Genomic DNA, 21,941 nt, shown 5'->3' on the forward strand with positions numbered 1-21,941 from the left:
ATGTAATGATTGTATCCCTCATAGGCCCAGCGGAGCATAAATGCCGCAGAGGGCAGCCAACTCACAGCCAACTAAGTTTGTGTCTGTGTATTAAAGAACAACCAGACTATGAATACCCTTGACACAATTTTGTTTTGAGTTCCTCACTTGGAAATGACACGATGAGCCTGTAGCAATACCCCAGCCATTAGACGAAGTCGTTCAACCGCCGTGTCCTCCTCCTGCAGTAACCGCGTCAGGTGGTAGGTGGATGTGGCCAGGGGAGGGGTGGCAGGCACCTGCCGCGCTTTGTCCATATCCTCCTGCGTCAGCTGGGATATGGGCTTTAACCTCACCCTCAAGGGTGTACCGTTGCCTGTTGTGGTGGCAGCACTCACACCAACCATCAACACAACCACCATATACCACTCGAGTATCATACTTTAACCAGCTCTGTATGGGGTAAAGGATTTGGTTTTTGCAGTTCGAAAATGCTCTGTATTACATACGATTGATTTTTCCCCGCCCCCGCCCACTAGATTATGATGTGATGTTAACCGGTTATAATGTGCACGGCGCGAGGGAATACCCTTTGTCGAGACTTACCTGACGAGGCAGTGTGATCATAATTCTCAGTGTGTGCATGACGAGTCACCATGAACATGAGTCTTAGTATGATGAATCACTGTGAACTTGATGATTACTGTTGATCTGCAGTGTACACCTAAGAATTGCCTCTTTACTGCATCCTGTTTTACTGAGATGTAAACTGCGCCCTCGCTCACTTGACAAAGGAACCAATCATAAAAGATGTTATAAGATACACGTAGCCTTACAGAGACGAACCAGGGCCAGTATCCCCTGTAAAGTTACTAAACGACCACATGACTTACCGGTACGTAATGATGCAATTCACTAACGGCTACGAAGCTTTTGAAATCTATTCAGTGGCTTTGAGATTATGTTAACAGACATACAAATACTGCTTAATTTCTTGACGGAGCATGGAAGAATATATTACTCAAAAAGAGTACAGAGTTGGGGTAAGGCGATGAGGGTTGGAGATTATGTGGTTGGCTGACGGTGTGGCGGATGGAACACATTGTACAAATGGTGGATGGAGGGTGGAGTGGATGATACAGTGGATGCAGGACATGTTTGGGTGGTGGGTGGAGGGTGTGATTATGGTGGATGAAAGGCATATGGTGAGTGGGGAGTGTAATGGATCGCAATGTCGGGCAACCTATCACTGACACTTAAGATTTGATATTTCTGTTGATACGCTTCTTATTAAAATCATCAGGTAACACGAGTCACGTTACGATTTTTTTTCATAATAGAATTATTACAGACACATGTCACTTCCTCATATTACTGTATCAAAACTCATTTAATTTCTGATTTTTTTCCTTCCAGGGTGTTGAGCGTCGCCGGCACAGAACAGCGGGATGGCTTGCACACTTACCACACCCGAGCACAACTGGTGATATGCTCAGCCCAATGCACTCTGCCTCCTCAAGGGGTCCACGGACGCCTGCACATGTTACCCTCCACCAATGGGCGTAACACAGGTGCTAATTACACGCCGTGCCATTGGCTGAGAAGGGAACTTGCATAAGTGGATTATGGTAATGTAATGGCAGGCATTGACCGGTAATAAGGTTTTGAATTCAGACGGACTTTCTAGCTTCTTTTGTAAATCAGACTGGAATTGGTAAGGTGGCTTACCTGTAAGATATTTAAAGATATCATCTTTGTACATCTAGTTACTGGACATTTCATTTGAAAGTATCTTATATTAGTTCCTTTGCTGTTAGAGTATCTATTGTGCATACTAAAGTGTTCGTATGTTTTTTTTTTCATGATTTTCGGGCAATGTACTCATTCATTTTCAGTTTTTAAGAAACATTCTGTAGCCTTCTCGGAAGCACTGTAAAAAAAGACTGTTTATCTTTGTTGCTATGAACGGGTATGATCTAGCTAGTTGTCAAACATGGAGAAATAATTTATCGCAAAAGAATAACCGTGGGAAGTAACGGGCCGGGCGGTTAGTGGGAAGAGCCTGGGAGAAGCTTCGGTCAGCTGTATGTAACGGATTCGGTCGTTGTGTCTAATTACCAAGATGAGTAAAGTGACAGGATATGGTAATTACCCCCCCCCCCCCTTGGTATCCTACATTTGGTAGGTCCAGTTTCTTGGATTTAATTTCTCTAATGTCCAGCCTTCTTCCTAATGTTGTGGTAACTTTTCTCGGCCTTAGGCCATCAAGTATGGATTTCCTCTTGCTTCATCGAGGCAATGTTCATAGTTTCTGAATGAATAATTCTGAGAACGACTTTTTGCTGCTGCCGTGTATTCGCCAACGGAAGTATGCGTCCACATCTGTACGGTGCTGAGAGATGTGTTCGCTGCAGTGTCAACAACTTTTCGCGCGTAAATTGTTAGTTCAACACATCCATTAGACGAGTTGTTGAGGTGCACTGAGCTCATTTTTTGTTTTTCCACAATGTCGGATACAGAGGAAGACGTCATCGAAAGGTCTGATGACGAAGGGGAGCCGATGACAGCGTCAGAGGTCTTACAGAAATTAGAAGAGGTTAGAGTGTGATAACATTTGGAATTAAGTAGTGCCGTGTAGGGGATAAAGGGCAGAAGTGCTGCCAGCGCCCTGGTGAACAGTCGCTCCATAATGTTTAAAGGTAGTTGCCCAGACCAATGTTCACCCTAGACTAACATTAATTAACTTGCATGTTGAGGTACAGTCCCGAAACACTGAGTGCCTAAGAGTCTGGTGGAAGAAACTTCATCAAGAGTAATGCCAGTCTTGTCTTTCATTTGGTCTTCAGTTACTTCGAACTCATTTCTAGTGTCTGTCACCATGCCTTTTCGTCATCATTGGGCAAACCCCTTGGAAATTATCGCTGATGTCTGATATTCTTTATGCCATGACCATTCTGATTTCTTGAAATCCTAAGTCAACCTGTTTTATCCTTTTCTGTGAAATGGATGATTCGTACTAAGTCCTGCTTCTTCCTCAGCTTATTGGTAACACTCGGTAGCTGTCTCAGTATACGTGACCTTTGATATAGACTGCAAAAGAAGTACAAAACATACCTGTGCCTAGAAAATTCTTTTTGAACTGATTTGTGCAATGTGGACAAGCAAAGCTGTGTAAGGCGTCTGTAATTTTCATTGAGCTCTGGTTCAGGAGTGATAAGCTGGGAATATCTGACCTAGATTAGGATCAGGGTTTTACTGTGGTTGTTGGAATCCTCAGTACTCTGTATTTCTTTGGTAAATGTGGAGGCATGGATAGAAACAGTAATCTCATGTTATACAGGAGCTCAGCGTGCATAGGAAATGATTAAGAATTTTTTTATTTTGCTTTGTCGCTGTCTCCTGCATTTGTGAGGTAGCGCAAGGAAACAGAAGAAAGAAATGGCCCAACCCACCCCCATACACATGTATATACACACGTCCACACACGCAAATATACATACCTATACATCTCAATGTACACATATATATACACACACAGACACATACATATATACCCATGCACACAATTCACACTGTCTGCCTTTATTCATTCCCATCGCCACCTCGCCACACATGGAATACCATCCCCCTCCCCCCTCATGCCCCCCTCATGTGTGCGAGGTAGCGCTAGGAAAAGATAACAAAGGCCCCATTCGTTCACACTCAGTCTCCAGCTGTCATGCAATAATGCCCGAAACCACAGCTCCCTTTCCACATCCAGGCCCCACACAACTTTCCATGGTTTACCCCAGACGCTTCACATGCCCTGATTCAATCCACTGACAGCACGTCAACCCCGGTATACCACATCGATCCAATTCACTCTATTCCTTGCCCGCCTTTCACCCTCCTGCATGTTCAGGCCCCGATCACTCAAAATCTTTTTCACTCCATCTTTCCACCTCCAATTTGGTCTCCCACTTCTCCTCGTTCCCTCCACCTCCGACACATATATCCTCTTAAGAATTACTGTACCATGATTGTGTAGAAGTATGTATTCACCCTTGTAAAGTAGATTTGAGTTGAGGATATGTGTGAGATGAGAGGTTGCAAGTCCTTTATCCACTCCATGTAAGTGGGACTATAGTTAAGGATATGAAATAGGTCTGGTCTTGCACAACTGGTTTATAGTTATAAACTGCTAAGTAAGATGTGAAGTAAATTCTTTTGGTTTGTGGTATATGTTCTTTTGGTTTACATGATTCTCTTTTTACTGTGTAAACATAAGTCTTGTCTCTTTGATGCATTGGCTGCTTATTTGAAGAATGGTTGCTGTATTTAGGCCTGTTAATATATGGGATTGTATATAAGATTTTTTTCTCGTCCTGCAATTGTTTTTCTTTTTTATTGCAGGCCTGGATTACGGAACGAATGTCTCCTACCTTGGAGCAAAATCAGAGTGAGCTGGTTGATTGTATGCTTGACCAAATCAATCAAATGGCAGAAAACCTGAAACGACTGAAGAAACATGACTTCAGACTGGCCATTCATAAGATGGAGGTAAGATATTATGATTAAGACATGTCATGAAAGAACTAAAGCTTCTGTAGGTAAGAGTTAATTTTGATGGTGTAGTATTTAGATAACATTTTTCTTCAATTTCAGGATTTGATATAGTACAAAAGTTTTTTTTTTTCTTTCATGATTAAAGAAATTGGATGTTTACTTCTGAATAGTATACTATTTATGTGGAAGTGTGCTGGGGCAGGAAGGAGGGAAACAAGACTTTCCAAAATTGAACATTATCACTTGCTTGATTGTAACTTTTGATGGTCTTTTGAATTGATATAAAATGAAGTACAGCCATGTTATTTTTTTCTCTTATTTTCTTTTTTGTTTGTGTTATCTGTAAACAATTAGTTTCTGATCTCTCACTTTAGTTCCATTGCCCAGTAGTTCTGAAATTGTAAGATACTGATGTTACCCTACCCTCACTCTATCACTGTCTTTATTCTATAATCACCCTCATTCCATTACCACTTGCACTTTATCACCACCCCACTTCATCACCACCCTGTGACTATTGTGCTTATGTAGGCAGTCCTCTTTGTTTTTACCATTGAATTTGATATTAGTCTGTATTAGTGGTAGATTTATCTGTTGGAGCAATAAACATCAATATGATTGTGATGCATTGAACAGATGGGAGTTTGATAGTAAAGGAAGCTCAAGCAGTAGGGAATTTTATTCTTGACACATGTTTTAAGCTGTCTTTTTCTGAGTGAGACAGACTGACTGACTGACTGACTGACATTTGGTCTGGCTCATGAATGATGAAATTCAAGTCAAGCAAATGTAATGAGGATGGGACAAAATAAAGAAGGTCTCAATATGATTATTATCAAGCAAAAAATATGCTTCTGGACTGTGTGTGTGTAAGAAGGACATGGGAGTAGACCTCAATCCCAAACCTTTCACCAGAGTCCCATATTAAGAGAATGGTTAAGGAGACAAACTATCTCATGGCAAATATCAGAATAGCCTTCAAATATATGGATAAGGAAATATTTAGCCAGCTGTTTACATCCTATACAAGTAAGGCCAAAATTAGAATATGCTTCCAAGACAAGTTTGGTCACTGCACCTTCAGATACATATAAAGCGAGTAGTGAACATCCAAAGGAGGTCAACAAAGATGGTACAGCACAAGAATTAAGTGAGCTAAGGTACAGAGAAAGGATAGAAGCTTTAAATATGCCCAGCTTGGAAAAGAAAAGAGTAAGAGTTCACCTGATCACAACCTTTTAGTTTTTAAATCATATTGACGATGTGGAAAGTGAATGATTTTTTGAGAGATGTAAGGTAAGGGCAACCAGAGGCTGTCATATGAAATTCACTAAGAAACTTGTTAAAAAGGATGTAAAGAAATACTTTTATAGTAGAAGAGTTATGTATGCATGGAATAGAATGTCAATGCAGACACCATATGTAGATTTAGGATGTATGATAGCAGAAAATGTTCTAGAGATTAGGAACCCATAAGTGTAAACTCCCTTCCACAGTACAAATAGGTAATTACTGTGAGGTCAAAACATGGTCAAGATTAAAATTCCCGACTCCCGTTTGTGTTTCCTTTGCATCTGTATTCCATTAATCCTTATACTTGTTTTATTTCTTGTTAAACTGAATTAATGTATATTTATATAATTCGTCTTGCATGTGCTCATTTTTTAAAAATTTCTGTTTGCAGATCGATCGAATAAGATATATAATAAGCAGCTACCTACGTGTCAGACTAGAAAAAATTGAAAGATATGCTCATTACCTTTTACAAAAGGAAGCTGGTATCACAGATGAAAGCATGGCAAATCTTACACCACAAGAAGTTACTTATGCAAAAGAGTAGGTAAAATTTTTATTTATGGATACTATAAATGGAAATAGTTTTGTTAGTATAACTATTCACATATCACAGTGGATATGGCATCATGCTTATTATATCTCAAGAATAGGTGAGCATATGATCTGTATGATTTTCAAGTATAGTGCTCTGGAATTGCAGATTGTTTAATTTTGGAATCACAATTCATATAGTAAGTGAGGTGTTTCTTTTATTGAAGTTGTGCATGATTGTTTTCTCTTTAAGAACTGATTTTCTCCATCATTTCTTTAAAGTCCATTAGATTATGCTGATATAAGCTTATTTTTTGCTTGATTTAAAACTAAAACTGAGAAACAGAGCATAAAGCAGTGCATGTAACCCTTCTCTTCCTTGCTTCTTTATTTAATCTTTTGAGTGGCCAAGCTATAAATCATATATTCACGTTTTTCTGTTTCCAATAAAGCCATCAGAGAGAAGCTCCTCATGTCCAGTAGGTTTTCAGTTATTGCAAGAACTTTGTCTTGAGGCACATACATTATCCTTTGATTAACAGAGTAGCTTTTTCCTGATTGTAGGAATTGTCTTTGGTGTAGCTTTGGCTTTTGACTTCCCAAAGGCTTCAGCCTCAGGTCTGCATGGATCTGAAGATGCTTCCCAAGAACTCAGATCTTTAATTGGGTGGACTGATATGGAGACTCCCAAACCCATCTCATGGAGAGTCCCTGATTCTTTTCTGGTGGTCTGGGGTGGTACATGGAATCAAGGATAAGGCATCCATTCCTCAAAGGGTAATGTAGGTACAAGGTCTTGGATGGAGGAACAAGTCCCTTAATATTAACAGGATGGATTTACGAATTACGCTATTTTCATATCCCTTATATCCTTAACCACGGTGGAAAATTTTATTTCCCATGGGAATTACAGTGGCTGTTTGTTGCTTAATGAATTGGGTTTATGCGAATCCCTTGCTGTTGTACAATAAAAACACTGAGCAATTAGCATTTCAAGCACTACACTCTTTTAGGCTTTTGGAAACTATAAAATTTTTTGAGAACATTTGTTTGTCCGTTGGGTATCTCTGTAACCCTTTGTGGAATGGACCATATCTGCTGGGATTAAGAAACTCACTGGACTGGCTCACCCTGATCTATACACCATAACCCTTGGTATGAGAAGAATGACCTGTTTTGGCCATTCTTAGAAATTTTACTTTGGAGGAACTCAGAAGAGGTGCTTGGCATTCATCAAACACATTTCATGGAGGGTTCCTTGGTCTAGACATGGATCAATGATGTGTAGCATGAGATTCTTCCTTCAGGAGAATCAGTTTCAGTTTCTGGTGTACATCTGGAACACTTTTGGATATTTTTTTCCTTTTTTGTGAGTCACCTTCACACCTGGAAGCTTTTTCTCTTGCTTACTCCTTCTTGCATGTGTCTTATTGCTCATGGTATGAACTGGCAGGGGGAAAGAAATATAGGTTTTGAAGTTTGAAAAAACTTTTTCTTTAGGACAGTCCAGTGAGAAATTTTCGTTTTCTTACTCTGCCCTGCCTTCCCTCTCTCTTTTTGATATACCTAACTCTTTGTTGATGTTTACTGCTTTTGGGTTGATGCTCACAATCCAGAAATTCTGTGCTGCTGGGTGGATCAGTCTCCTGGAGCAAGTGGGTCAGGGACATCACCTCTGTTGCACATGAATGACTGAATGGATGTCTAAAAATGAATGAGCTGCCACAAGCAAATATTAGTGGTTAGGGAAATTAGTGTTCTCACACCAGTTAGACATCACCTTAAAACCTACATTTTTAGATTTTTGTGTTCTGACCATGATTTAACCAGTTTTTAGAAAATATATGTAATTAGTAATTAACCAAGTGACAGAATTACATAGTTTGTATACATATGCTAATAGATACCAATTTTACCACCAGCTATGCATCAAATTTAGAATCACACTTCCAAACTCTTGTATTACAACACGTGCCAGAGAACCTTCGAGGTTTTGACCCCACCAAGATGAGTGTGAAACCAAACTTAGACAGCTACATATTCCTCAGAGTTAAAGAAGAGACCCAAGGAGTCTTGATTGATGACAGTGGAGAAGGAAGGTAAGTTTCATATTTCACTCCTTAATTCAAGCTTATATTTGTGATTGCTCTGTCATCCAGGGTAAGCAGAAATAAAAAGTTGTTCAAAACATCTGCTGGTATGCATGCAGTATTGATGTCATGAAATACAAACAAAAACTTGGAACTTCTCTTAATGCTTTCCACTGTACAATGTCCCAACTGCTTGGTCTTCCACTCAATCAAAAGCAAATATTACAAAGCCGCAAACCACAATAAAAAGCACTTACAACAGTTACTGGCTGCATAGCAACCACGAGTACTCAGTACTTATGCAGTGAACAAGGATCCTCTCAATACAGTCCCACCTCAACATGAGTGGCACTCAATTCTTTGCAACAGTGTTAGACCCCTCCCACCCAAACCATTCCATAACTAACCACCAAACCCCAAGCAGAAATGAAAAGCCTACCCCTGTTTCAGACTTCAGCAACCTCTACTCTCAGATACTCTTACAACCAGCAAATGCAACACTAACAAAACACACATTCTGAAATGACTTGACAAGCACTAAACAGTCACTCTCTGAATTCAGTCCTAAATGCTAGCCTACCATACACATCCCTATGAAACTGTACTCAAGACAAACACAAGTCACACTTTTCTCCCTTTTATGTCCCTGATACAACATCCACAGTGAAGACAGAGAACACTTACTGCTCAGATGCACTGCACTCATTCCACATAGACAGTAACACATCACTATACTTTATGACTTGGCTGCCTGAGTGTTATGGTTGTTTCATAAAGGTTGAAGAGACTCCTGGGGCTGGAAGTAAGTATATGTAGTGTTGTGTTTGCTGGGGTTGTGGGATCCACGAGTACAGGTTAATGAAGTGTGAAGCATGGGTAAGCTTTTTATTTCTACCTGGAGGTTTGTGGTTGATTATGGAGTGGTTTAGTTGGGAAGGGTTTAGGGTTGTTGCAGATGATTAAGTGCTGACCATAATGAGGTGGGATTATAATGGGAGAAAGTTTGTTTCATTGAGTATTTGTGGTTTGCAGCCATGTTATGTTTGATGGATAACCTAGCAGGTGAGGCATAATTTAGGGAAGAGTGGATGAACTGTTTGTAGAGGATACTGAAAGATTATTTTGTCAAAATTAGGTACCAGTTAATGTTTTTGTTACATTTAGATTGTTGCTTTTTTGTTGATGTTTGTGGTAGGAGCAAATGTCATCTGTTGCATGTGATGGCCAGAATGGTTGGAGTTTAGTTGAGTGGGAGTGATTGTTCATTCATGGTGATTGGAGATGTATGTTTGACTGATGTTTGTATGGAGTTAAAAGGGTGACTGAAAAATTGTTTTGATGTATAGATTTATAAATATTCATATTTTTATCCATGGATGGATACAGACCTATTTATTTTACAGGGATGAAGAGGTAGACTTAGAAGAAGGCAGTCAGCATTTGATGCGTTACAAACCCATTAGCCACTTGGTGCAGTCTGGTGCTGTCACTCTTATTTAAACTTGGTGATTAGAACAATTTAAAGAAATTTTCAATGTACTGCTGTCTTATTTTGATGCCATAGGCTAAAAGTTTATTCATAAATGTGTAAGTTATTACAGAAGTAAGTCTTCCTTTATGGATATTGATTGTAGCACTTGCATGTAAATATGTATCAATCACCCAAGTAAGTGTTTTTATGGAGGTATTGCTATTTTTGCTGGTACTTTAATTTGGTCATATTCACACATTAAACAACCATCAGGCCCATACTGTCACATGGAGAGCAATGCTAACCGCTACCCCAAGGATGCCCTTAAAGAGGTTATAGAGAGGAGGTGCTCTTCTCCCTCTCGGCTCTTGGTCTGGTGCTCTTAATCATATTCCACCATTTCTTAAAGATTACATCTTGAAGTATTTTTATCTACTTTTTTTACTCTAACTATTTAGTTATTTCATAGCACAAGGAATTAGTGACTGCTTTTTGTACTAATATGCCTAAACAACATGAATTCGTAATAGATATATAGGTATTACCTTTTATATCTGCCTATTTGTGTGTGGATGGTTGGTACTGAAAATTTTTAGTTTGAATACTGCAAGTGAAGCCTTCCTTTGAATGTGAGAAAAGGCAGCTTGGTTTTATAAAATCTTTGCAGATTCAAGGTAAATTAGATTTCCTTGAGTTAGTAACTTTACCCATAACTATATTGCAAACTTAGCTTGTCGTAAGTAAAAGTCCTAGAATGTTATGTACTTTTAGTTGTTGCTTTGAATATTTATATTGTGTGATTTCTCAGTTTCTTGCCTTGTTATATAATATTTTCCAACTTGATCAGCATTTCCTGAATTAGTGAATAGTACAAGGAACATACAAAGAAAGGCTGCATTCGCTCACATCCTTTTTTTAGCTATCATATGCCATGCACTGAAACTACAGTGCCCTGTCCATAACCAGGCTTCACAGGCCTTTCCATAATTTATCCCATCTGCTTCACACACCCAGATTCAGCATTTCCTGTGTACCACATCATTGCAATTCACTCTACCCTATGCATGTCTTACACACTCTTGCATGTTCAGGCACTGATCCCTCGAAATCATTTTCACTCCATCCTTCCATCTCCAGTATGGTCTTCCCCTTCTTTTTGTCCCTTCCACTCTTGATACATATATCTCTCAGTGTAAACCTCTCCTCTTTCTCTCCTGTTCAAACTGTTTCAGTTGTGTTTGTATATATATATACAATATTATTCCATTGTAAATGTGTTCAAAAGGGACAAAAAATTTTCCTTCTTTAATTAAAAGTGTTATGGGATCTTGGTTATTCATGGTACAGTGCAAATTTGCACAGGTGCGCAAAAAATTAAAACCATTGTCGTATTCTTATGATTTAGGATCCCACAATCATGGTTATCAAAGTGATACACATTAGGCTATAATCACTTTGTTTTAATCATACAGACACATTAGAACTCACTTTTGATCCTGCTTGTCTTCTACAGGGCCTGGCACTCATTCTCACATGTATGCCTTCATCTCTTACCAATATTGTACATAACTTTATTTTCCTCTGCAGTGAAACCAGAATGAGATTTTCTTTGAGAAACTCATTCACCAGTCTGTCTATCTCTCTCATACATTTCAAGGGCCAAAAATGCTTATATGGGCAGTATGGCATGCTGTACCCATTGGTGTGGGCAGGCAGATGCCCTTTTTGCCACACAAGCACATCAGATGGGGAGAGTCCAGAAATAAGGCATAAAACTATCCTCAATGCTTACTAAGGGGTTATTAAGGCCTTCAAGCTGTTCTAGTGTATCATACTTTTGGTTTTCCCATTGTCAGCCAATACATCTTCCTATGTTTACATAATTCAAGGTGGCTAGACAAAGGGTAGTAGCACCTTACTACATTTGCCTCAGCTGCGTACCATAGCACTAAGATGGTTAAAAGTGTGGATTGTAATTACTTGTAAATTTGTATGTTGAAAACAGGTTTCAGTATTTTACATAGGAACTAATGTTTTTTGCTATGCAAATATATCTTGTATGCCAGCTTTTATATGAATTTGATACAAATGGGTATCTGAAAATAATGTAAATTTACTTTAAACCTGTGTTGGAATAGATCAGGGTTTTACATGTATTGACTGTAGTTATAATTTCTCATATCTGCTTAGTTCTAAATGTGTATTTGCATGTGTTAGTTATTCTAAGAGAAGACCATATTTATCAGTGCATCCCCTCAGACTTCTGATGTAAAATGTCCCAATGTTGAATCTGCACATACCAAGTTATGTATATATTCATTGGTGACACCTGATGCCTAAATAGCCATTAAGTATCTTGGGTGCCTATTCTGTTCCCTTCAGTGTGATTACTTTGTCATTCTGTCCATATCTGATTGTTCTTAGCCCTTTTTCAGCAGCTTCCTTCATAAATTTTGAACTTTCTCTTTGTTGATATTCACTCTGTCTTTAGAATTAACATAATTATAACATCTTGTATTTAGCCAACAATTATTATTTTAACAGAACCATGCTTCACATTAGTTGGCTTATTTCTTTCTCCATTGTAAATTCTTTGATTCAAAGAGAAAAAGTAGATTGTGCAAATTTTTGCATGGAAGGCAATGTTTAAGCATATTAAAGACAAGGATAGATTATTGAAATGAGGCTGTGTGTACTTGATCCACCCATGTACATGGGAATGGAGCTAAAGATGATAGATAAACATCTTGCCAGTAAATGACAAAATATTACTAGCACATGATTTTGTCCATTGTATATCCACTTGTAAAATGACAAAAGATTGTGCAGTATATAAGCTGGATCACAGGATATATAGCTAAATTTCAATAACACTGGAAGGTTGACTATTGTGCATACCACTAAGCTAGGGGCTGAGTATACACTGGAGGTTTGTTCAGTTGACACCATCCATTCATTTCATCTTTCCAGGTATGTAAATGATTAGATAAAACAGCTGCATGGCTTGTATGTGGTTTTCCATGGTAGATATTTTTTGCTATGTAATTTATTTATGCTTTAAGGTAAATGAATATATGTATAATTCTTTTTTCATACTATTCGCCATTTCCTGCATCAGCAAGGTAGCATTGACAGAGGACTGCGCCTTTGAGGGACTATCCTCACTTGGCCCCCTTCTCTGTTCTTTCTTTTGGAAAATTAAAAACGACAGGGGAGGATTTTCAGCCCCTTGCTCCCTCCCCTTTTAGTCGCCTTCTACGATGTGCAAGAATACTTCCCATGTATTCCCTGCGTGTCGTAGAAGGCGACTAAAAGGGGAGGGAGCGGGGGGCTGGAAATCCTCCCCTCATTTCTATTTTCCGAAAGAAGGAACAGAAGGGGGCCAAGTGAGGATTTCCTTCAAAGGCTCAGTCCTCTGTTCTTAACACTACCTCACTAATGTGGGGAATGGCGATTAGTATTAAATATATAAATATATATCTTTCAAACTATTCGCCATTTCCCACGTTAGCAAGGTAGCGTTAAGAACAGAGGACTGGGCCTTTGAAGGAATATCCTCACCTGGCCCCCTTCTCTGTTCCTTCTTTTGGAAAAAAAAAAAAAAGGGAAGGATTTCCAGCCCCCTGCTCCCTCCCCTTTTAGTCGCCTTCTATGACACGCAGGGAATACGTGGGAAGTATTCTTTCTACCCTATCCCCAGGGATAATATAATGTGGAAAATGGCAAATATGTATGAAGAAAAATTTGGAGAGACAGCCTGCCTTTGTTATTCATGCCATAAAGGCCAAACAATACCAAACACCCGAGATCCCTATTTTATTTGTGTCAAACATCATCAGCATAACAAATAAGTTTAATAAATAATCATATGTGCACTCAAGTCAAGAAAAGCCCATGCACAGGAAACTCCTTGTGATGAAAATATAGTACATTCTGTAACAAGGGTCTAAAAGCTATATACAATATATTTGAGAAATGTTCAAGCTATGAACAAAAAATGGTTAACTTTAGATCTTTACCATTTGTTATTGTGACAATAGTATCAAGTGATCAGAACAAGGAAATGAAAAAGGTAAATGAGCATCATTTTATGACTAGTCATGTGTGATGTGACATTGCTAAATAATTTTTTAATCCTTGTACTTCATTAAAATAGATATAACAATAAACATGATTATTTTACAAAATGATGATGACTAAATACATATGAAGAAATTATGAACTTCAAGCCTATCTTGTAATTTCTTAGGACTCCACATTAAGACAAATATAAACCTGAAAAGCATATGCAATGATCATAGCACAAGTGGTACAAACAGCACAGCCAACTCAATTGTCAGAGCATGAAATACTCATATGGTCCAATAAAAACTGGCATAACTAAATATATTATTCATAAATTATGTTGAAGTTGGCAGGTACATTGCAATTGAAAGCTGTAATCTTTACATGCTAAATGTATGTTAGATGTTCAGCATTAGAACTTACATGCAAGTGTACCATATATTAACTAAAAATACAATACCTACTATTAGGTAATTAAGAACATCAATACATTTCAGGACGAGTAAATTTCAAATAGTTTTCAACACAGAAGTAGTAGTTGGTGGCAAGCATCCACCATTCCATGAAGTACTAGTGCCTGGGCATTTAGAAGGTTAGTGATGCGGACACTGTGAGCCAGCACTGTGTCGTTTGTCATATTATTGTTCCTGGCCTATGTCGGTTCTCTCTGCTTCAGCCATGTGGTTGCGGGAATAACCCATTGGCATCCAGTTCACAAACTCCAATGCTCTCCAACTCTTGCATGACCTTATACACGTAAACACACTACTCTTTAATCAAGGTTTTCCTCTTTTCACTTAAATCCAAGGGAGCACTTCAATGAGACTGAATTGGAATAGTGCCACAAGTCATGGATGTCTGGACAGCTCCCAGGGCCACCCTGACAAACATCAAGTGACTGTGAGCCATTTTATCTCTGACTGCTAAATCTTGCTTTTTTTTTTCCTAAATTTTTCTAACGTTTGTGGTCTCAAGTCTAACCTTACATCAGTAGAACATCATGTTTACTGCCTATGATTTTGTCTTGGAATCTCAATTGTCCTAGGCTGCCTCCCCTCTACATTAACATATAGCTATAATTTGTCATAGATTCTGCTCTAAAGGCAGTGTTTGTGCTTACTGTAGTACAAAAACACCTATTGCTCACCTTGTGCATCTCCAGTCTCCCAACTATGAAGCCATCAATTAGCTCTTTATGACTTTGCTTTTGTTTCATATACTTTCCTCCAACTACGTACAACTATCTGATTTGACTTCCTGCCAAAATATTTTCCTTTTTTTCACATCAATTTGTTGAAATACTCTATGCTGGGGATTTCCGTACACCACAAGGATTGGTTAAGCTCTACCTGGGATTATCTTGTGAGAGTTTGGCCTTCTTTTCTTCCCTACTTGATGATCTGAAACAAATGATTACATCCAACATGAATGGCTCATCACTCTTCCAACACATTCTATCTCTATATCCCCTCTGAACTCATCCATTCTTCAAACCCTATTTCTACTCCCTTAGCATGAGACTTAGATATTTTAGAAAACAAGAGTACCCCCTTACGGCACTGAAATTCAAAATTTTCCAATTCTGAGTATACCACTGTAGCTGCACCTCCTAACCTGATATGTTACAATACTGCCATGGCACAATTTATATAAATATATAAACGTATATTTCATACTTATTCACCATTTCTCGTGAGAGCAAGGTAGCGTCAAGAAGAGACGACAGAGCCTTAAAGGGAAAATTCGTCACTTGGCTCCTTACCCTGTTCCTTCTTTTTGAAAAGCAATGCAGGAAGAGAGGATTTCCAGCCACCTGCCTCTCTTTATTGCCTTCTGTGACAAGCAGGGGATACATGTACAGTATTCTTTCTCCTATCCCCAGGTATATGCAAATATATATTTACCCTTTTGTCAATAGACCATGATACAAAACGGTCCACTCAATAATCACTGGCTACCTAGCAACCACAACCACCCTCCTTATAAACAATGAAAAACAGCTTCTCAGTACAATACCACCTCAACATGCTCGGCACACAATTTTATGCAACAGCACTAGACTCCTTCCACAAAACTCTCTATTACTAATCAATCAACCCCCAAGTACAAATGAAAACCTTACCCTCCTCATACTTCATTAAACTCTGCTCACAGATCCATCCCTCCCCAACAACAGTAACACTTAAAAAACATACACAGTAAACCTGACAAGCACCAAACAACTAACTTCCCAACTCCAACACACCAGACCCATCTGTAACCACACTTCCCAGACAAGCATAAGTCACACACACTCTAGCACTTATTTCAACATTAACTGAGAACCTTCATGCCCACAGTGCAACTACCATAAAGAAGGCACCGAGCCCTTACTATTCAATTGACCTATGGTCCTGACCAGTGGACATGAACAGCTTCCTGAGCACAGCAGGAACCTTATAAGTATAGAAGTGACTACTGCAGCAAGAGGTAAGGTAAAGTATGCAGTCTTGATAAGTCTTAGGATCAATATTAAATACCTATCTTTGTACATAGAAACTAAAAGTAATTTAGAGGTACATAACCCTTCTGTATCAAAACTTCAATTTTACTCATTATCTTTAAATTTTTTATCTAGTTAATATATTCCTTATTTTAGTAAGTTCTTTCCAATCATTATTATGGAATGCTGTCATTATATATTCCCTCAAAGGTCCAGTCCTCTGTTCTTAACTCAACCTCGCTAATGTGGGAGATGGCGAATAGTATGAAAGATATATATATATATATATATATATATATATATTTTTTTTTTCATACTATTCGACACCTCCAGCGTTAGCAAGGTAGCGTTAAGAACAGAGGACTGAGCCTTTAAGGGAAATCCTCACTTGGCCCCCTTCTCTGTTCCTTCTTTTGAAAAATAAAAAAACGAGAGGGGAGGATTTCCAGCCCGCCGCTCCCTCCCCTTTTAGTTGCCTTCTATATATATATATATATATATATACCTTTCATACTATTCGCCATTTCCCACGTTAGCGAGGTAGCGTTAAGAACAAAGGACTGGGCCTTTGAGGGAACATCCTCACCTGGCCCCCTTCTCTGTTCCTTCATTTGGGGAAAAAAAAAAAGAATCCTGTTATACTAGATGGAAATATTACTAACTGCAGGTCTACTAGAAAAGACCTAAACCCTAATTACAAGAATTACACGAGAACAATGAATATACACATACACAGGAAATTCCTATATACAGCACTAAAATGTCTTATTTTCCTAGCATATTTAATGCATATTGTTGAATCCCAGAAGCTATAAATATATGAATTTTTATCTTACAAAAATGTTTTCAACTACATTACCATGAAGTTTACTCATTTTTCAGCGTTTAATGCATAGATGAATTCCTCCAACTTCTCCTGGATCTGCCTTACTCTCTCTGCAAAATAAACATTATTTAGCTCATTATCCTATACTTTACAATTCAGAACACCAAAAAATGTATCTAGACTCAAGAGGTTAAGTATATAATCAAGAAATGTAGACTCCTTATTGTACTTAACCAAGCATTAGAATTTTTATATTTTTGCTTTAGGACTTGAAATTTGCAATGAATACTTTATACAGCCTTGCAATGAACTTTCTGAATCTTTCTTTAAGGAAAATGAGCTTTGAAATGGGTTTAACTAGGTAAAAAAAATGGAAAGAAGCTGTATGTGAAGTAATATGGAATTCGACAAAATGTCTGAGAGTCTGTAAATGCAAATTGGATCACTGCTCAAAACTTGTACTGAATTCTGAATACTAATTTAACTAAAATATAATAAAGTAGGCAGTTGCCTAATTAATCTAATGGCTGATAGGATAATTTCCTATAATTGAGTGAGTAGATAATGCATCAAAACCAGAGAACCCTGTCCACAACCAAGCCCCTAGGAACATTTCTGTGGTTTCCTCTGACTGAGCCTTTTGAGTAGATTTTCTAACATTATTCACTCTTACTAATCAGGTTTCTGAGATGATCATATAACACTACATTAGAAAAATAACAAGTAGTAGGTAAAGGAATGAATCTCTGAAAATGTTTCAAAACTGACAACAAATGGTGCAATATTATATTTACTTATTATAATTAGAAAATTATAAAGCTGCTAATGTGCGAGTAACATCAACATTTGAATGAAAAGCATTCAAAACTTTAGAGAAGCATGCATTTAGCTGAGCCATAATATCTAAGCACTGAAAACTAAGAACTTTGAACTTTATAAGATCTAAACCACAGGCTATGAAGAGAAACTACTTAGCATCCTTGGATGCATCTTTCATTTCATCTATATGATTGCTGACTGAGCAGCAAGTTTGACACAAACCTAGTGTGTTTACAGTGTGAAGTCACCAATGAATGAGTTTTTAAGGGTTTTTGGGTTAATAACCACGTATCTTTCTGATTTGAATTTCATGTTTGCCAGTTGGCACCTGATTGGTTTAAGATTAAGGCATGCAAATTCATGGTAAGGCACTATTGATTTGGCCATAAAATTGAATCATCAATGTATAAGTATTATATCTACAGTCTGCATTATACCAACAGGTTATTTTTCTTTGAACACTGAATTTTCAACTTATAAGTTCAGGTTCCATAAAGAAAAGACAACAATTCTGCTAGATTTCAAATAAGATAGTTCTAAATAACATTTACTTAGTTCCTCAGCCAGCATTACACGTCGACCAGTAAGTAACTGTTCTTTCTTCTCTCGGTCACATCCATATTCTTCAAGTACTTCTTTAATCTCCTTTTCTAATCTTCTTGCTGCAAAAATGAAAACACAATTAAAGTGGCACTACTATTTATTAAATATCAGGTTTCTATCTATATATTTTATGTTCTACTATAGGTAGGTTTTTGGAGCAGCACAGATACACCATTGCTATAAATGGAATGTATTGTCCAATGCACTTGAGTTCACTAGTTATGGACACTCTATTACCTTGGCCATCCCCTTGAGGGAGTTCTTAAAGGGAACAGGGCTCAGGGATAGGAATGCATTCGTAGAAAAGAAGTGTATTCTATAATTTTACATCTGACATTATTAATTTATCCACTTTGCACTGTTTGAGAAATTCCATTATAATGACTACACTAGTTCTACCGAGCATTTTACTGTTTGTTTTGTGGTGAGTTCACTACGGTAATCTAAGTTTCACTTCATGGAATACCAGTTTAGGAAGGTTCAACCTGTATGAAGTGACTGATTTATTAAGACTTCTTCACAGCCAGGATATCCACCACTCTGAGTCAGATGAGGTTACAAGAAGAAGGAAGTAGCAATAAAGATAATGAACAGATGGCACTGTGTGTTGCAGCATATGATTCAGAAAGGGACAAAGAGTGAATATCATGATGTTACAATCAATAAAAATTTGTTTTTGAGGAATACCATAAAACATTCTATGGAAATAAACAGGCCAAAATAACTGATTTCCTCTAGAAGAAAAGTTCTGCACTAGCCAGTAGTTCTACTTAGAGGAAAACTAAGAAATAAAAGCACAATTATCAATTTTCTTGCATTTACCTTCTGCCCTATTTGAGAGTAGAGGTATACCCAGATTTTACTGTAATTTTCAAGTAAAACATTATTTTCCATGATATCTAAAGACAAATATGGTGATTCCATGTTAATCCATTCTGGGATTCATCCGTGAATTATGTACTAAGGAAAATGCAGTGAGTTTGTTTTTCTTCTAATTCTGTCTTTCTACTTTAAAATTTACTTAAATGTGTCCAATTTCTTTGAAAAATTCATGTACACTATTATCTCTTTCCTATTTTTATTTCCTATGAATTCTATTAAAGGATAAAAAAAAAATCTCAGCTCATCTCATCCTGTGCTAAAGACACCATCATTACACTGAAAAAAAAAAGCCCAACTCTCCTACTTCTTTACATAACAAATAAAAGATAGCAACATACCTTCTCGATTCATAACCTGCTGCCTAAGCGCATTAGCTGTGATCTTGATCATCTGTTGAATCCTCCAGAATAATACTATGTCATTGCACTCCACCTGAGATACAATTCAACTACTTCAAATTAAAAAGGTTCATGGCTACTATCAAATTTATGTATACTGAATTCACATACAGCAAACAACAAATAAGGATAATCTCTAAAAGATGTCAACTATCATGATACAGTAATATGGAATTTGTTTACAAACCCCTAATTCTCCTTCCAGTCCCTGATGGTAGGCATAGAAAGCTTTCCTGCAGTCATATGCTTTTGCTAGTGCACGTCGCAGAAAATGTCTCCTGTAAACAGGATGCCATGTTTCCCGTACAAATTCATTATCAACGTCAACACCCTGATTCTGGGAATTTTTACGAACTGTAGTTACTTCGTCATAACTTAGTGTATTCTTGTGTGTCTGTGAATAAAATGCAATCGTTATTCTCCAAAATTTACATGACAGTAAAACTATCAAAACCTTCTGTTTCCTAAATTTATTCTGTTGCTTCCATACATTGCTTTAACAAATCTATCTTTACTGAATGTCTCTCAGTACTTAAATACCTTAATGTTTTATCCTTCAGTCTCCCAGTTACTCTCTTACCTGATCACTTTTCTATTTCATGCAGTCAGCCTTAATTTCATTTAAGAGGTTACTCCATTTAATAAAGAATATAGCATTGCTATACACAGCAGCTGAATATACTTACATAGTCAGAAATCAAGAGCTTTTCCAGCTCTGCCTTTACAGCAGCTCTCTTCTTCTGATCTTCAGATGGGTAGCACCAGTACACCCACTGTTCCTTGGTGCTTGGACCAACCATTTCCCTGTATTGTGAGAAATAATGAGTAATTATTTCCACTGAAAGTGGAAGAGTAAACAATTGTGATGAAATGAATAAAACAATATGTATTTTAACATATGAAGGTGTACACGTCTAGTATCCACTTTATAATCTATCTATCTGACTATCTATCTACATCTCTGATGCCTGTTCCCTTCATGAACTCCCTCTAAGGAGTGGTCACGGCAAAGGAGTCTCCATAACGGGTGAACTCCAGTGCTACTATTCAGCCTGAAGTGTCTCACCCTTTAAAAGTCACTGGCAGAGGGCAACTCTAGCACAGTATTCTCAGAGGCTCCTAACTAATGTTCTACCCACTACTTCTACCTAAAGTGTTCAACTAATGTTCCAACCTATTTCACAGAATGCTCCCACCCAATATTCCTACCTACTACGCCCACCTAATGCTCCTACCTACTACTCCTCTCTATTTCTCCTACCATTTTGTCAAAAGGCAGGGCTAGTGCATAGTGCTCACAGCAGGGAAAATCTAGAGCTATGAAGAATGAGTAGCATGAGTTAAATGTTGTCAAGTGTTAAGAGTGACAAGGAGAGATTTTACGTTTGTGGACAATGTGAGCAGACCACGTGTGGTTGAGGCAGAAAGAAAAGACAGCTATCTCGGCCAGAGGAGTGCAACTTGACAACCACTGAAGTGCTTGCTCACTACACACACAGGTGGGTAGTACAGTTAAATACCTCCCTGGCTAGTGGATGACTATACCAACTACTACCTTTAGTCTCTATATACATGACTGATATAAGTTTACGTCACATAGTTATTACTGTTACTATTTCATATAGCATGGAAGTGCTGCCAGACTTCACCTGCTTGTGGTTATGCCATGAATGAAAAGTCACCTTAGTGAGGTTGTACCATTGAAGTACACTCTCTTTGAAGAACTAATTCCAAAGGAATCCATCCTTTCCCTGTTACTGATGGTAGCACAGCCTTGGAGCTACAGGAACCTCGGGAAATGGGGTTATAATAATAAGATTTTTTTTTTTTTTTTTTGCTTTGTCGCTGTCTCCCGCGTTTGCGAGGTATATAGGAATGACAATTCCATGCACCATCAACCAGAATATACAATACCTACAATTTCATAGCTGTGGCCATTCAAAAAATTATGATT

The 21,941-nt window shown here is 37.9% G+C and overlaps 3 protein-coding genes across 13 annotated transcripts in view; 1 reads left to right on the forward strand and 2 right to left on the reverse strand.

Annotated features, from left to right (window-relative positions):
* The window catches only part of LOC139762481 (prolyl 4-hydroxylase subunit alpha-1-like), a 10,479-nt gene extending 9,967 nt beyond the window's left edge, over nt 1-512 (reverse strand). The window contains exon 1 of one of the 2 annotated variants that reach the window (XM_071687410.1): nt 148-512. In XM_071687410.1, coding sequence (XP_071543511.1) covers nt 148-419 — 272 coding nt within the window. In that variant the 5' untranslated portion in view covers nt 420-512. The remainder of the gene's footprint in view (nt 1-147) is intronic. The other variant, XM_071687409.1, reaches the window with a different exon arrangement.
* Sld5 (DNA replication complex GINS protein Sld5) overlaps nt 1-14,134 on the forward strand; it is a 16,685-nt gene extending 2,551 nt beyond the window's left edge. Inside the window, exons 2-6 of one of the 4 annotated variants that reach the window (XM_071687416.1) lie at nt 1,396-1,607; nt 4,372-4,518; nt 6,209-6,360; nt 8,274-8,450; nt 9,845-14,134. In XM_071687416.1, the coding sequence (XP_071543517.1) occupies nt 1,605-1,607; nt 4,372-4,518; nt 6,209-6,360; nt 8,274-8,450; nt 9,845-9,941 (576 nt within the window). In that variant the 5' untranslated portion in view covers nt 1,396-1,604 and the 3' untranslated portion in view covers nt 9,942-14,134. Of the gene's footprint in view, nt 1-1,395; nt 1,608-2,383; nt 2,679-4,371; nt 4,519-6,208; nt 6,361-8,273; nt 8,451-9,844 lie in introns of those variants that run through there. The other 3 variants (XM_071687414.1, XM_071687417.1, XM_071687415.1) reach the window with 3 other exon arrangements.
* The window catches only part of Opa1 (Opa1 mitochondrial dynamin like GTPase), a 50,232-nt gene continuing 42,005 nt past the window's right edge, over nt 13,715-21,941 (reverse strand). For all 7 annotated transcript variants that reach the window (XM_071687408.1, XM_071687406.1, XM_071687403.1 and 4 more), the window contains 6 exons: nt 20,674-20,791; nt 20,175-20,381; nt 19,928-20,021; nt 18,656-18,766; nt 17,319-17,395; nt 13,715-15,377 (listed from right to left, as the gene is read on the reverse strand). In XM_071687408.1, the coding sequence (XP_071543509.1) occupies nt 17,331-17,395; nt 18,656-18,766; nt 19,928-20,021; nt 20,175-20,381; nt 20,674-20,791 (595 nt within the window). In that variant the 3' untranslated portion in view covers nt 13,715-15,377; nt 17,319-17,330. The remainder of the gene's footprint in view (nt 15,378-17,318; nt 17,396-18,655; nt 18,767-19,927; nt 20,022-20,174; nt 20,382-20,673; nt 20,792-21,941) is intronic.

Source organism: Panulirus ornatus, chromosome 43, assembly GCF_036320965.1.
Source record: "Panulirus ornatus isolate Po-2019 chromosome 43, ASM3632096v1, whole genome shotgun sequence".
Taxonomy (NCBI): Eukaryota; Metazoa; Arthropoda; class Malacostraca; order Decapoda; family Palinuridae; genus Panulirus; species Panulirus ornatus.